Here is a 16,178-nt window from a genome sequence, read left to right as displayed (position 1 = left end):
TTACAATTAACTAAATATTAACACTCTAACACTTATTATTCAAACAAACACATATGCTTTTTATGTACCTATTTGTCATTTGGTATACCTAACACACTATCACCTATGCACAGTGTAACAGAATGAACTAATTAGTGTAATATTAAACAACCTAAAGTCGATTGCCATCGACTTATATTTACAATTCAAACACAGAATCCTATTTACATGTTTCTATCCAATCACTTGTATGCTATAAGCTCACGCACAAACAAACACACAAAACAAAAATTAACGAAAACAACTAATAAAAACATAAGAAATTAGATTTTTTTTGAAAAATTATGAAAATTTCTATGTTACCTTACACTTTATTTGGAACATTGTCCCTAATGTGCGCCTAATAGATAAGAGAAGAAACTACCTAGTTTAAGTGTTGGCGTTCCTCAAATGTTTGCTATTCTACCAGTACCAACTCTTCATTGTAGTGGAGTACTGATAATCATTGTTGGCTATTCTTTCCAAAATTTCATATGCTTCATTGTAGGATTTGTCAAGCAACGTCCCATTAGCAAATGCATCCACTATAATTCATGTATGAGCATTTAATCCATTGTAGAAAATTTCCATTTTTGTCCAATGTTGAGAACCATGCATTGGGCATTTTCTAATTAAATCCTTAAAATGCTTCCATGCTTCGTATTATGTCTCATCTTCAGATTTCCTGAACGATGTAATGTCATTCCTCAGCTTGACATTCATGTTGGGAGGATTGTACCTAAGCAAAAATATATGACACAGTTCATTCCAAGACGCCACCGTACTTGATGGTAATGCATTCAACCATGATCTAGCATGATCTCGCAATGAATAAGGGTATAATTTTAATCTGAGGGCATCTTCAGGAATAGCCTACTGCCTGAATGAGTTACAGACTTTAAGAAAAAGTCTCAAGTGCAATCTGGGATCTTTAGTTGTTAAACTACTAAACTGTCCTACCATCTGCAGCATCTGAAACATTACTGGTTTTAATTCAAAGTGTTGAGCTTGAATATGTGGCCTAACAATTCCTGGACTTAGATCACCCAAATTAGGCACTACATGTTTTCTGATGGGAGGCACTACATGTTTTCTGATGGGTCTATCTCTGTCATCTAAGATTCGAGGAATATCAGCATTCCTTTCATTCTAGAGTACATGATATTCTCTGAATGGATCATTTATAATCCTCTTCATTTCCCTTAATGCTTACCTCCTTCGCCTTACTTTCCTTTCAATCTTAGGATCAAAAAAGTATTTTGTATCCTCTTGAATACTTCTTCTCATGCACTAGTACAAAACCTGAAAATCAAATAAAATACTAATTAACTATTCTAACAAAAATTACAAGAATAATAACAAATCAATTTTTCACCAATGTTGTCGATCCCCGGCAATGGCACCAAAAACTTGTTGCGTGTAAATACCTAATGCAATTGTACAAGTGTACACATCATTCAAGTAATAAAGTGATAAGTAAGTATCGTATCCAAAGGGATCTAAAATTGGTATAAGATTGATTAAGTTATTATAATCCTATTAACTATACTAAATAGAAGGAAATACTCTTAAATTGAATAAGATATTGGTAAAATGAATTAATGTAATTTAATGTTAAAAGCAAAGAATTGATATGGCAAATAAAATGTTGTGGCAAATTATAGAGAAAAGCAAGAGTAATTCTGTTGTTAAATGAATATGGCTGGAATTATTCAGGTGAAATCCTCATATCAAAATAATGTCATGGCAAAATATTGTCTAATTGATTGCTTAGAGAGTTACTACTGTAACCTGCCTCTTTCAATAGCTAGGTTTAAAGCTTAAAATCTAAGTTATTGTATGTCTATAGAACTCTGGATTAATAACTGCAATGAACGTTCTTCTCTGCACAACTCGCAACATCTATGTCTAGAGTGCTACGAATATTTAGTCGAATATTCGCTTGCATAAAAAAATTATAAATCCAGTATATTTAACCTTTTCAGAATTAAAAATACATCTATGAACACAACATACAATCAACTATGTCTAGAGCTTGCATGCATGTATTTAAAATATGCATAAACGAATGAAAAAAGATACAAGCAATCTCAAATCATGAAAATTAAAGATGATAAACATCTACCCAAATAACTCCAACCCAGAAAAGATTTAGTTCATGGGTGGAAAAGTAAACACCAAAATTAAATCATTCATCAACATTTAAAGAATTTTGAATAACAGAAATCAGGAAAACTAAAGGCATAACTGCAGGATTTCTCGCCACACTCTAGATTCTCTTTTATCTTCCAATCGTATGTGAATCCAGGATAGATGTCTCTTTCCCTTCTACACGTCTATATTCTGCTCTCTGTAGCTGCTACCCTTTATTTCTCTGGAATTATCCAATGGAGTTTTTCTCTGTGCAGAGAGAGGATTGTTGTAACTAGTCTCTTTCTTATACAAATTCTCCTCATTTTTTCTTCTTCTCTCTTCTTTTTTTATTGGGTAGATTCGTCTCACCTCAGCACACTTTTTTCATTTTTCTTTTCAGGTTGGATTTTTTGGTACACGCACAACTGGCTGAGAATGATGTGGATAAAGTGCTGAGTCATCTTCTCGAAATTACCATGGCAAATCTGTTGGCAATCAATTTCACTATTTGCTACGATAATATTTCACTTCCTTTATTTTCCATCTTCATTTTCTTGCTCTTCTTACACCTGTATTCACACAAAACCACACATTTCCTCCCCAAGTTATAAAAGTAACAAATAATGACCATTATATCACAATCCAAGGTTTATTATGCAATGTTCTAAAAATATCCTAAAAATGAAAATGTATTCACTTAATTACAACTAATTAATTCTATTTAGAGGCCTTAAATATAACTCTTTTCAAGAGTTATCACTCATGCACACTTCTCGACGTTGCAAGATACAATAAAAAAAATAACTCAAAATGCATTAAGGTTAGACACATTTAAAGCTGGTGAGATTAGTGTATAGATAAACTGCATCCATATTTTGGAAACCAAGAACATGATTTCTTATTGAACAATAATGGGATGTTGGTGTTCGATTGGTATTTCCAAACGTCTCTCCCCTCGGTTAAGTAAGTAACAATCTCATCCATATCTATGTCTCTGAAATGAATATCTAATGCATCTAAAGCATCAGAGACATAGTATGGGGCATTAGAAAAGTTGTAAATTTTTTGGGGAGTACACATGAGCTTTTTGCCTCAGATGATCGCATGAGGGTGCACATTGTGCTATGCTTTATTCTTTTCTCGCTCTTTTAACAAGGCATAAAACTCGTACACAACAGAGTCAATTGCTGACTCTTTTTATGTGAGACAAAAGTCAGTCGAATGGTTCACACGAATCAAGTCCCAAATTTCATCGTTCAAGTCGAACGACTGGTCAAACCCGCGTTCTTGAATGAAAATCTTCCCTTGGAGTTCCAAGAAGTATTTTTCAACTTCTTGGCTTCAAAATCGGGTAGAATTAAATTCTCCTGATTCACCCAATTGCGAGGTGGGGAAAACTTTTCTCAGGGCCGTTTGAATGTAATATAAAAATATACTCCGAAAATAAACTAATACGATGAAATAAAAAAATAAAGCACAAAAGTTAAAAACATTTTACTGAGATTGTTGGTTGACGAGGCGGCTGACAATAGAGGTGAGCAGTAGAGAGGCGACAATAATGGCGTGGCAGGAACAAAGGAACTCGCGAAAAAAATGGCGAAAGCTTAAAACAACGATGGAAGGGAGGTGATTAACTACTGTTAGAAGGGCTTAGGGGATGTTTAGGATTAGTTTAACATGAAAAATTATGTTAAAAATAGGTTGAGAAATATATAGGGCCGTATGGGTCGTGCAAAAAAGCGGTTAAAAATTGAAAAGATTATAACACCCTCTACTTGACCCGAATCACCGAATTCAATACAAGAGCATTTAGCAGAGATTTTACAACAGGCATAAAATTTTTCTAATATATATATTTCTTATTTCTTTTGTACTATTCTTAAAATAGATATTTGATGATGACATCAAAGTTTGAAAAACATATGACGTTACAGCTTGAAACTAACTCTTTATAGCGTAGAGTACTATACACCATACTCTTATAGTGCGCTTTGTATGCATAATTTTGCCACTTGAACTGCTACATTGGCACAATCCTGGCTTGGTCCCTTTTGGCGTACCTACTCTTAAGGCGAAACTTGAAACATAAACAAACATTTGTAAGTTCAAATGAAATTAGTGAGTTTTAACTCAAATCACCTTGCAACATTTGTTGTTTAATTCCTCATCTTGAAAGATTCTGGATTTCCTTTCTAACTTTGGCGAGTACTTCCTTAATATTGGGTGTATGCATATACGCCAACTTCCATACTCAAACACCCTACATAAAATTCACTAATTGAGCAGATTCTAGTCTTGAACACTCAATATAGATCTCATTCCTTTTCAAAAAACGAATACACTTCTTAGAAAGGTATCCATACAAAACCTAACTTTGACGGATTCTCACTCAGTCAGCTGTTGAATACCTCCCCCATGATGGGGTACTCATAGATACTATTCTTGGTTGATACTAATACTAACTGATCTTTTAAGACAAGCTTCATACAAATCTTACATTTGGTGGATTCTCATAATGAATTGACAGCTATCAGATTACTAGTCAGATCATGTCTTATATCAACCCAGATCATAACTTATTCTGATGGGTGAAGTCTTCTAAGTCATCCAGTGGAATCCCAGACAACCATATTACATATAATGAGAACACTCTGATTTGATGGACAATTTATACTTCAGATAACCTTTTTATCTATAATGTGAAACACTCAGATTTGACAGATACCAGATAATTCAAATTGCTTCCTTACATAAAGAAAACAAATTCAAATCTGACAAACTCTTAGACTACTCATAATTACGAATATACCAAATTACTTGTACTGACAGACTACTATGGTTGATTCACCCTTTAGAAACACTATTGAGACTCTTTCAGAAATTGCCTTTAAGTCATACTCAATTTTATCACAAGGCTATCCAAATAGAGATGTTTTCAAACTTATCCAAATCTGTTCCACAGATTTATCTAGCAAATGAGTCTCTAAACTTACCCTGATTTCACCACAAAGGCATTACACCCAAAATAAGGAATGAATAAGAGGGACTTGCAAAGGATCTTCCCTCTTTCTCCAGTTAAAGGAAAATAATAAGATGCCTATTAAAAACCAGGGCATTCCATCCATCACCCTCTTCAGATCTATCATATTGAAAAATCGAAATAGGATTCGCGATTTTAGAGGTTGGATAACGCATACCCTTGCCCTAGATGTCGTTCTCGCTCATTTTCGACCTTTGACACGTCCCTACTGCATTCAAACACACGTTAGACCTCCCAATGGCACTATCTACCAATTTGGGAAAAAATAGACAAAATGAAGACATTTTCACTTATTACCCAAAAATATGAAAATAAAAAAATTACTAAAAACTCTATTTTGCTCGAGAAAAATATCATCAAGTGCGTCAATCCTAATTTGCCACGTTGATTTGTGGCAGATCAAGTAACATTTAAATTTAAAAATAGAACCAAAGAGTAATACTGAAGGAAGAAGAAAACGTCCTGACAAACCCTTCTCACATATATATACTCTCCAGTCCTACTTCGTGGAACTTAACAAGTATCACTTAATTCAAAATTTGTCCTTCTTAATGGCCTATAGATTCTGAGAGAAAATTAAATGAAAATCCTGCATAATGGATATTAGACCAGCCTAACCAGATCACTTTACAATCCAACTAGCACAATATTCAAACAAATTAGGCATACTAAACATTTGGCAGTAACTTTTACCTGACCGAACTTCGCTTGATATGTCCTTCTCTTAGATAACAAAATAACCTAATACCTTTATTTACTCAATGGCAGGTACTATATGCCACATTTCAATTCGTCAGAAAACTTAACATGGTGGATTACACTACGCCAAACAAATAACTTCACAACTACATGCCTCATTCTTAGATCCGCTAAACTTGGGGTGTGACAAGTACTAATTTGTAATATTTGTGATTTGTATAGGCTAACCATGAGCATAGACTTTATCCTGCGAATTGGTATAATCCATGCTTTAGTTGTTTTCTTGAAAAATTGGTCAGTTGAGTTAATTTTAATATGAGCTTACTAAGCAATAATTGCTTACATCCGTCCTGTTAGATTCTTTTTAGATAATCGAAAGTCATTGTCGATTGGAAGTCAAGTCCGAGCTCACACAATCAGTTTAATGACTCGGTAGAATTTTGACCATTTTTGGGTAGGTTATAAGTTCCATGTAGTAGGTGTTTTGATTTCATATATATATTCAAGTTGTGGTAGGGTTTGGCTATGTGAATAATGATGAGGTATTTTGCTAAGTTGGTACTTTTAGTGATTAAGTATGTACATATTTAAGGATATTTTGGCCATGTTTTGTATGGTTTGTTTTGGTATATGATTGATGAAATGGTTCAAATATTAGGCATATGTTTTATGAATTGATGGTTGTTAAATATGAATTTGAATATGTTTGAATTAAGGTGTCAAATGTAGCATATTAGTTAAACACTTAGGATGTATGAGATAGATGTTGTTTTAGGTATATTTTGATGACTTTGAGTAGGTTTGAATGATGGTTTAATATTGCTTGTGGCCTAAGGAAATTGAATTAGGTAACTTGTGGAGAAAGTGTCATTTAGGTGCACACGGTCATGTGCCATGCACGGGTGTATGCCATGACCGTGTGGTCTATGTGATTTAAGTTTCAATTGGCACACACGACATCAGTTAGTTACATGGTTTGGAGACATGATCGTGTACCTCCTCCCACACGGTTAGTCAATACGACCATGTCCTATAGATTCACACAGCTGTGTGATTTTCATTTTTACCTCACTTTTCTCAAATGTTTCAAATGAGTCCCTACTTTGTTTTAAATTGTTTTATAGATTTGTTGAGCTCGATTTAATACCGTTAGGATATGAATGACATGATTACAAATTTGATAGTTAACAATTGTTTGGGAATGTATTGCATTGATATAGCATAATTATGTTATGTATTGTATAGTAGCATCTCGTAACCCTAATCTAGTAACGGAGACAGGTGAGGGGTGTTACACAAACCAAATCCCCAATTATGTTATCAACCTTCTTAGGATTTTTGCATAGTTAACATCATAAGAGGCAAATTGTGTACCTAGATCTAGAAAGCCACCTTAGAGAAATCAATATCTTGAACACCCATATCTGGTTCCCACTTCATTAGGACAAAGAAACACCCCATCACCAACCAAGGACTCTCACGTAAAGCCTTCTCCATCCAAGCTGAACTTTAAAAATTTATCGTATACAAACTAATCCCAATTTCTACAACTGATTCCACTTCATTTGAAGACCAAATATTTTGCAGCACATTACTGACACTCCTCCGATACAATTTCTTATCATAAATAACCTTACCAATCAAAGTACAACTCACCATACGGTCAACCTCCGCCCTATCTTCTTTTAAATTAATAGAGAAATCACTCTCCATAACCTCTACCCTCTTGACCCATAATGAGTTAGAAAATTAATGAAGTGCAAGCCTTCTGTAACCCTTGTTAAAGGCCAATAACACTGCCAACTTCCACAAAAGGAAATGAAAGAAAAACCTACAAAACAATAAAACAAACAATCGAAAAAGAAGAACGACCAAATTCTTAAAAACAAACTCAAAAAGTCCTAAAGGAAAATCCTAAGAAACCAAAAACAAGACAAAAGAAACAAAAAAAAATACTCGAGATCTTACTCGAAACAACTCACAAAGAGAAAAAAAAACCTTTAAAGAAAATATAGGCTAAATTTTTAATAGGATCCTTTGTTTTTAATATACTTTTCTTATTTTATAAAATATTTATTCAAATGAAATAATACAATTTAAAATACTAACATTCTAAAATTCAAATATGGCTTATACTTCCTACAGTGAAACTAACCCTAAATATCAGATTTTTTTTTGTAACAAGAAATAAAAAGCTTCAATTACAAGCTAATAGTAATATCTATGCTGGGTAGCATAACTCGTCTATCTGTCTATAATTGATCATCAACCTGTGAAGGGGAAGCATGAAATATTCTTAAGCCAATAGGAGCATCTTTCATCAAACCAGCTAAAATATCAGCAGTCAAATTCACCTCTCTTGGTACTTATTTAAAGAGCACTCTCCATTCGCGTTGGCAAAGTTCCTGGATTCGCACAACATCTTTAATAGCTTGCACACTATTTTTCTCAATAATAACATTTGCCCATTAGGCTTCCCAGGCAAAACAGAGGCCATCATATATTGCCCAAAGCTCAGCTTGTAGTACACTACATGTACCAATACTTCTTCCTATTCCCCACATCCAATTACCATGCTTATCACGTGTCACCGTTGCTGAACCCAAACTCAAGTTGCAAGCGCCATCTGTATTTATTTTAAAGAAACCAATAGGTGGAGGGGCCCATCTTTGGCTTCTTATTTGATTCCCATTACTCCTTCTCGAACTTATCTATCTCTACTTAATGGACCTTGCCCATAACCACGAAGAATGAATCAAACTGCTTATGTTGCAATGGTCATCTTGAAACACGCACACATTTCTCTGTTTCCAAATTTTCCAACAAACAATCCCAAACAAAGATGGCCAATCCGCATCCTAGAGAGTAACCTCAAGTTTATTTTCCATGTTTAAAGTCAGCCAATCCTCTAAGGAGTAAGTGAAAAACTTATCTGAATTCTGTGAGGGATTAATTGATTCCACACTTCTTTTTCCTTAGGAAAATCTTATAAAACATGAAGACTAGATTCTTCTGTATTCCCATAAATCTTACATGATGGTATTTTGACAATCCTTGTCTACACCTTTCCAAATTAGTAAAGAGACGTCCCTTATACACAATCCAACTAAAATGTTGAACACGTTGTAAGACATTCAAATACCAAACAAGATTCCATTTTTCTTCTTGCATTTTCAATGAGTTAATTGTTAGCTTACTGTAAGCCTCATTGATGCTAAATTTTCCATTAGCTGCCCAGCTCGAAATAACATCATCATAGCCTGTTAAAGAATTCAGAGTCAAAATTCCTCTGATTTAAGATAGAATATCCTCATTTAAAAAACACCTCAAGTATTTCCAGTGCCAAATACCTTCTATATCCACCGCCTCATGAAGCATAATAGAAACATCAACCAGAGAGGGAACCAAATCATGGTTTATAAGCGGCCCTATTTCAGAAATCCAATTGACAGTCCAAAATTTTATACAATTCCTATCACCAACTGACCAAATAAAATTTTAACGCAAATTGGGTCAAACCTTCGCAAGCAATCTCCAGACAAGAGAACATTTGCTTCGAGAAATGTCTTTAGAAAAATCCTCCAAGAGCTTGTACTTAGAATGGAGTACCCTTACCCACAAAGCTTGCTCATTGGTTAGGAGATTAAATCCCAAATTAAGCAAAAAAGAATCATTTTGTTCCTTAAGTCTCCAGATACCTAAGCCCCCATTATGCAAAGGTTGACAACAATCTCCCTATTTTACCAACACTGGTTTTTGAAAGGTTCCATAACTCCCCCAAATAAATCACTGAGCAATTTTTTCAATTTCTGTACAAATACTAAACGAGATTTTCACAGTTTGCATAAAATAATTAGAAATCGACAATAAAACTGGCTGAGCTAAAGTTACTCATCTCACCACAGATAGTGTTTTTGGCATTTCAACTGTCCAACTTTCGTCTAACTTTGTCCACAATGAATTTGAAAGAGTTCACTGTTATTCATCAATGAATGAGAGGTAGTCCCAGATAAATCCTCAAATCATCAGTCTGGCAAAAACCAAAAACACTACAGATGGCATTAGCATGGTTGGAGTCTATGTTGCTAGAGAAGAGCCAGTGGTTTTAAGTCTATTGACTTCATGTCCCAAAACGTCTCTAAAAGTGTTGAGAACATTTTTTAAGACCTTAGCCTAATCAATATCTACTTCAGCAAACAAGAACAGGTCACCAACGAATAAAAGATGTGATAAAGGAGGCCATTCTTACCCTGAACAATTGGTTTCCACAGTTTATTCTCAACATTCTTATGAATTAAATGACCCAATTTTTCCTTACAAAGCACTAAGATATAAGGAGACATTGGACATCGGTAACACCCCTAACCCGTATCTGTCTCTGAAATAGGGTTACGAAGCATTACCGAAATATACAGATCAAGTAAAATGATATTTAATTTTATTTCAAGTACATTTTCATGATAATTCGTCTCGAGTTCAGATTATTTCATGTCGGAACTTTGCCCATTGAATCATTTGAAATGTTAGTGTCACACGAGTAATACACTCAAGGTGTACAAATCTATAATCATGGATGAACATATTTATCAAACAAATTCCATGTTCATATATTATCATCTCGTATTTCCATATATCATGTATCATCATTTTCATGTATTTCAGGTAGATACGTGTTTTAATTCATTTCATGTTCATATTTTCTCATGTCAGGATTTTGCCCGTTGAATTTATTTGAAATATCGATGGATACACAGGTAGTACACTCGAAGTGTACAAATTAGAAATCTGTCAATTCATGTTCAAGAGTGCTCTTTATAGCACATAATCGAGAAATCTTCTCTTAAACCATATAACAGGAAGCTCGCAAAGAGCCATTAATTGGGAAGCTCATAAAGAGCCTATCAGGAAGCTTATCCAGGCTATATAACAGGAATCTCATAAGAGTAATAATCAGGAAGTTCATAAAGAACTTTTAATTAAGAAGCTCACGAAGAGCTTTTAATCAGGAGCTCCGGATAACCATATATCAGGAAGTTCAAACGAGCCATATCTGGACGCTCATAAGGAGCTGTGTTTGTGTTCGCAATATATGCAGGATCACAACCGATCATATAACAGGACGATCACAATGAGCTGCGGTAGTCCGCAACACATGCAAGATCACTATCGATCAGGATGCTTGTAGGAACCATATAACGGGAAGCTTGAGAGGGCTTATAACAGGATGCTCGTAGGAGCTGTGGTGTGTCCGCAACACATGCAGGACTACAACCAATTGGGAAATTCTGTATCCATCGAATTCCATTATTCAAACGAGATTTAATATTTATCGGGCTTTTTCGGATATGTAATCAATTTCATATATTTAGCATTTATACAGTTCACATACACAACATTCAATTAAAACATATTAATATACATAATTTAGTTACACGAACTTACCTCGACAAATATTCGTGTACGCAAAATTTACTAATCCAACATTTTCTCTTTTCCTCGTTCTAACTTCGAATTTGGTCTATCCGAATCTATATGATGAATTTAACATTAATTCATGTTCATTTCAATTCAATCCATATCTCAGAAAAATTACCATTTTACCCCTAAAATTTTAATTAATAACGATTTCGTCCCTAAGTTCGAAAAATGAAATTCATGCAATTTAATCCTTATTCCAAGCCTAGCCGATTTTTACATTTAAAATTTACAGCCCATGTATTTCATAAAATTCGGAATTTTTTCATGAATTTTATATCTTTTCAATTTAGTTCCTAAATCATAATTTCATCAAAATTCGCTTTACAAAAGTTGTTTATCAACAACCTTTCATTTTCTATCATAAAACTTCATAATTCATCTATGTTCATCCATGGAAAAACCCTAGTACCTTGATAACTTTGCAAATTAATCCTGAAGATAGCTAGATTAAGCTTTTACGATATGAGAAATATAAAAATTATTAAAAACGGGCAAGAATAATTACCTAATCAAGCAAAATAAGTTGGCTTGAGCTTAGGTTTCCAGTGCTAGGGTTTCCATGCTTTTAATTTGGGAAAGATGATATAAATGATGATATTTTTATCTTTTCATCATTTATTATCTTTTATTATTTCACTTTCTAATTTCATCCTTTTCTTTATTTTATTTTCCATGGATGAATCATCATTCTTAATTACTAAGTTTTTTTAATGGTCTATTTACCATATAAGGACCTCCAATTTAAAGTTCTATAGCTATTTAATCCCTTTAGCTATTAGAACTCAACTTTTGCACTTTGTGCAATTTGGTACTTTATCAAATTAAACATGTAATCGGTAAAATTTCTTTACGAAATTTTTATATGACATTACTATCATACTATAGACTATAAAATAATATAATAATAAATTTTTTTCCGAAATTGGATTTGTGGTCCCGAAACCATTGTTCCGATTTTATCGAAAACGGGCTGTTACAACATCCTTGTCTAATGCCTCTCCTTGGAACAAATTAGACTGAAGGTTTTCCATTCCATAATATCTGCATGAAAGCCGAAGTACTACACTCCATAATCACCTCGTTTAAATTCGAAGGAAATCCAACATCCAACAAAGTATCACTAATGAAATCCCACCGAATTCTATCGTAAGCTTTCTCTAAATCCACTTTAATTGCCATCCAGTATTTCTTCCCCTTCTTTATTTAAATATCAGAAATTTAAAATTATAGTAATTAACATGGTGGAAAGATCTCCCCTGTCCTTGTCAAATTCGATATTGATTAAATTGATTCTTCTAAAAAAACAAAGTAGTTTAATCTCTAAAAATTTCAAAATTGTGCAACTAAGGACGATCATTTTTTTTGCCAGCTTTTAATAATTTTAATTGGTATAATAACAATTTTAGCATTTAATATTTTCATATTTTGTCAAATTGGTTCCAATTTAAAAAAAAAAACAAATTTAACCCTTAGTATTTACACCTTCAATCAATTTGGTTTTGATTCTAAAATGAAAAACTATATGAGAATAAAATATATATAAAAAAATAAACTTCAAATATATATAAATTTCAAATTTTCTCAAATTTAAAAAAATATATTTTAAAAATACTCAAAATTTCCAACTATGTGTTTCAGGCAATTTATTCGAAATCCTGTTAGATACGAATGACCCATTGGAGGTGAATGCTGGAAGCAATGGTTTAGATCCGCAATTGTTGGTAATCAAGACATATTATATTATTTCACTTCCCTTTGCTCTCTAATTTTGGAAAAAGAAAAGTGCTGCTGGTTTGAGTTTGGGCATGATCCGATGGTGGTAAAGTTAAAATGTTTCCAATTTCCATTCCCATATTGAATGCTCTTCTTTTTACATATATAAATGGCGTTGAACCTATCTAACGGAGGAACCTCAATTTCTCAAAACCCATCCAATGTAGAATTCAAAACCCAATTTCTCAAAACTTTTGCTTTGTTGAGATGGGCAACTAAGCCAAACCCAGACAAACACCTCAATTGATTAAAAAAAATTACTTTTATGGGATTTCTTAACCTCAAGAAGGGGAAGAAAAAGGAAAAGTAAAAGCAATTAATATGGGAATGGAAACAGATTAATTATGTTGATTGGAACTAAATATGAGAAGAAAAATATAGTCGATGGAGGAAAATAATAAAAATAATCAACGACTTATTACAAAAGAGGTTGGATGTCGATGGAATACATTACCGTCTTAAAGTGAATCTAAAGAAGCTTCCTTGAATCTTTACGATTTTCAGATATTAAGAAGAAAAAAGAAACATTATTTGTGAAAGTATTTAGAGCTTTAGAATTCAAAAATAAGATGGAAGGATCCAAAGATAGGAGGCAGAATTGCTATGGGTGCTGAAGATTAAATTGTATTTTTTATTGATTTTTATATATTAAATGTTAAATTTATTAAATTTTTAGGATTAAAATTAAATTGTTAAAATATGTAATTATTATATTAATCAAAATTATATAAAATTAACCCTCAGTTACTATTTCCCAAATTGAGTGGAGTGAAAGAACTTTTTACCGTAATAACGCATTAAACGGAAGTGTTTAAATCTTTGATAGTGAAAGCCCATCAAGAACCTGATGGAAATAAATTTCCCGTTCTCAACTTCCCGACAAAATCCGTCACTCATGCTCCCAACTCCTCCAACCTTCACTAAAATGGCGTCCATGGCCTTCCCCGTTGTTCAATCTCCTAGAAACTCAACCCCCATTTTTTCCAGTAACAAAGAGCAAACCCAGAATTGGAATGCCTTGAAATTCGTCAGAGGCAAGAAACTCTTGAAGGATCTTAGCACTTGGGGCATTGGTGGCCCTTGCAATTACTTTGTTCAAGTCTTTCACCAAACCCATCTGCTTTCTGCCATCAGGTTTCATTCTTCTTGCTATCTTCAACCTTATCTTAATAAAGTAGAAATGGTAATTTATTTGAATTTGATTCTTTTGACAAGGCTGAAAGCTCTTTGATTCAATGACCAACATTTTAGATTTCAACTGATACGTAATGCAGATATTGTCGTGAGTTTTCCATTCCATACGTTGTGATTGGCAAAGGCTCAAATTGTCTGTTTGATGATCTGGGTTTTGATGGTTGTGTGCTTCTAAATCAGATTGACTTCTTAGAGAGGATGGAACCTGGAGTTTATAGGGCTGGTAGTGGTTTTCGATTTAATCACTTGGGAAGTCTGAGTTGCAATGAAGGATTTACAGGTCTTGAGTTTGCAGCAGGCATTCCTGGGACTGTAGGAGGTGCAACTTACATGAATGCTGGAGCAAATGGTCAGGTATGTCTCTAATTCTTAACTCCAATTTGGTTCGGTCATTGTCGAGCTCTAGAATTGGAGTATTCTAATTTGGAGTTCGAAGCTCGAGCAAAAATAATTGAGTTTGAAGTTGAAGGTAGAGAAAAGTTATTTGATATATAAGTTTGAAATAGTTCATCATACTCGATTTGGATTTTGGGTTGCGAATTTTGAATGGAACTCGAGTTCAGACTTCAACTTATCTTGAGATTAAACCCTAACCATTAATGGATTTTTGTTACTTTTCGTGGTTGAAGAAGCTAAAAAGGATCATTTGTTTTTGAAGGAGACTGCCAATGTTATTGAAAGCGTAGACATTGTTACAACTGAAGGAAATTTTCGGACACTGAACAGAATTGATCTCACTTTCGGCTACCGATCATCATCGTTTCAGGACATGGACAACTTGGCAGCAATCGTGGCTGCTACGTTCCGGTTAGAGCGCTCAGGGTCAGCTAAGAAAAGGCAACAAGAGCTTTTGAAGAGGTTGCCTGTCTTTTAAAGTCAAAACCTGTGTATGAAAAAGGTTTGCTTACTGATAAACAATTGTTATTTGCAGGCGAAGAGCAACTCAACCAGTAAATGAACGCAGCGCTGGGTCAGTGTTTCGGAATCCGGTGAATTTGGGTGTTTCAGCAGCTGAGTTGATTGATAAAGCTGGATTGAAAGGGTGTAGCATAGGAGGAGCAATGGTTTCCAATATCCATGCCAATTTCTTAGTTAATAATGGTGCCTCCACTTCTCAAGACATGCTCAATCTCATTGCTTTGGTGAAGGATAAGGTTGACAGCAAGTTTGGAGTTCAACTTGAGGAGGAAGTACTCTACTTTCACCCCTACTGGAATTATGCCAACTGGGAAAGGTAACCATTCATGTATTTGCTTTCATAAACCTGGAGAAACAGAGACTTCAGTAGCTCTAAACAAATTGGTATTTTTCAACAATATTGTTATCAAATTATCATTAATAAAACAACGCTTGTTCACTGTTATAAGATTGAGCAGTTTGAATATCCCCAAAATTCCTCCCCTCTTGTCCTCTATCCAACTCCATCCCCCGGATCTTCCCTCAGCCAGCAACTAGCAACCGGCACCGCCCTCTGCGGTGAAGCCCACAACGAGCTATCCCAACCAAAAACCACCTCCTGTGCTCCTAGCATTAATCTAACAGGACAAAATCCTTCCCCGTGGCCCAACCTACCGCATAAAAAATAGAACAAAGTAATCTTCTCATATTGGAACTGTGCATCTGTGGATCTATTATGCTAAAAGACTACACGCTTCTTCCTTTTCAACGGAACCAGGACATCTAATTTAACCCTAATACGCATAAACTTCCTTACTCTCCTTGTTATTAACGCAACATCATACTCTAGAAATTGGCGAATAAAGTTTCCAATCTACGCGCCATTCCTTCGAACATGAAACCCATCGGCAAATTATGCGCTTACACCCAAAATAAGGCATGAATG

General features: G+C 34.2%; 1 protein-coding gene and 1 non-coding gene across 2 annotated transcripts; both read left to right on the top strand.

Moving 5' to 3' along the window:
* The first annotated feature begins 625 nt into the window (after positions 1-625).
* Positions 626-732, top strand: LOC121219659 (small nucleolar RNA R71). The gene has a single exon (XR_005916549.1). It is a non-coding gene; the product is annotated as a small nucleolar RNA R71 (small nucleolar RNA).
* Positions 733-13,979: 13,247 nt separating this feature from the next.
* LOC107954796 (UDP-N-acetylenolpyruvoylglucosamine reductase) lies at positions 13,980-15,698 on the top strand. Its single transcript, XM_041097741.1, has 4 exons — positions 13,980-14,275; positions 14,416-14,689; positions 14,994-15,193; positions 15,267-15,698. Exons 1-4 carry the CDS (start codon positions 13,989-13,991, stop codon positions 15,571-15,573), a joined length of 1,068 nt encoding a protein of 355 aa, XP_040953675.1. The 5' UTR covers positions 13,980-13,988; the 3' UTR covers positions 15,574-15,698.
* Positions 15,699-16,178: the final 480 nt, after the last annotated feature.

The sequence above is a fragment of the Gossypium hirsutum genome, chromosome D07 (assembly GCF_007990345.1).
Source record: "Gossypium hirsutum isolate 1008001.06 chromosome D07, Gossypium_hirsutum_v2.1, whole genome shotgun sequence".
In the NCBI taxonomy this organism is placed as follows: Eukaryota; Viridiplantae; Streptophyta; class Magnoliopsida; order Malvales; family Malvaceae; genus Gossypium; species Gossypium hirsutum.
The sequence above is the reverse complement of the archived record's forward strand: the minus strand, read 5'-3'. Positions and strand labels throughout refer to the sequence as shown.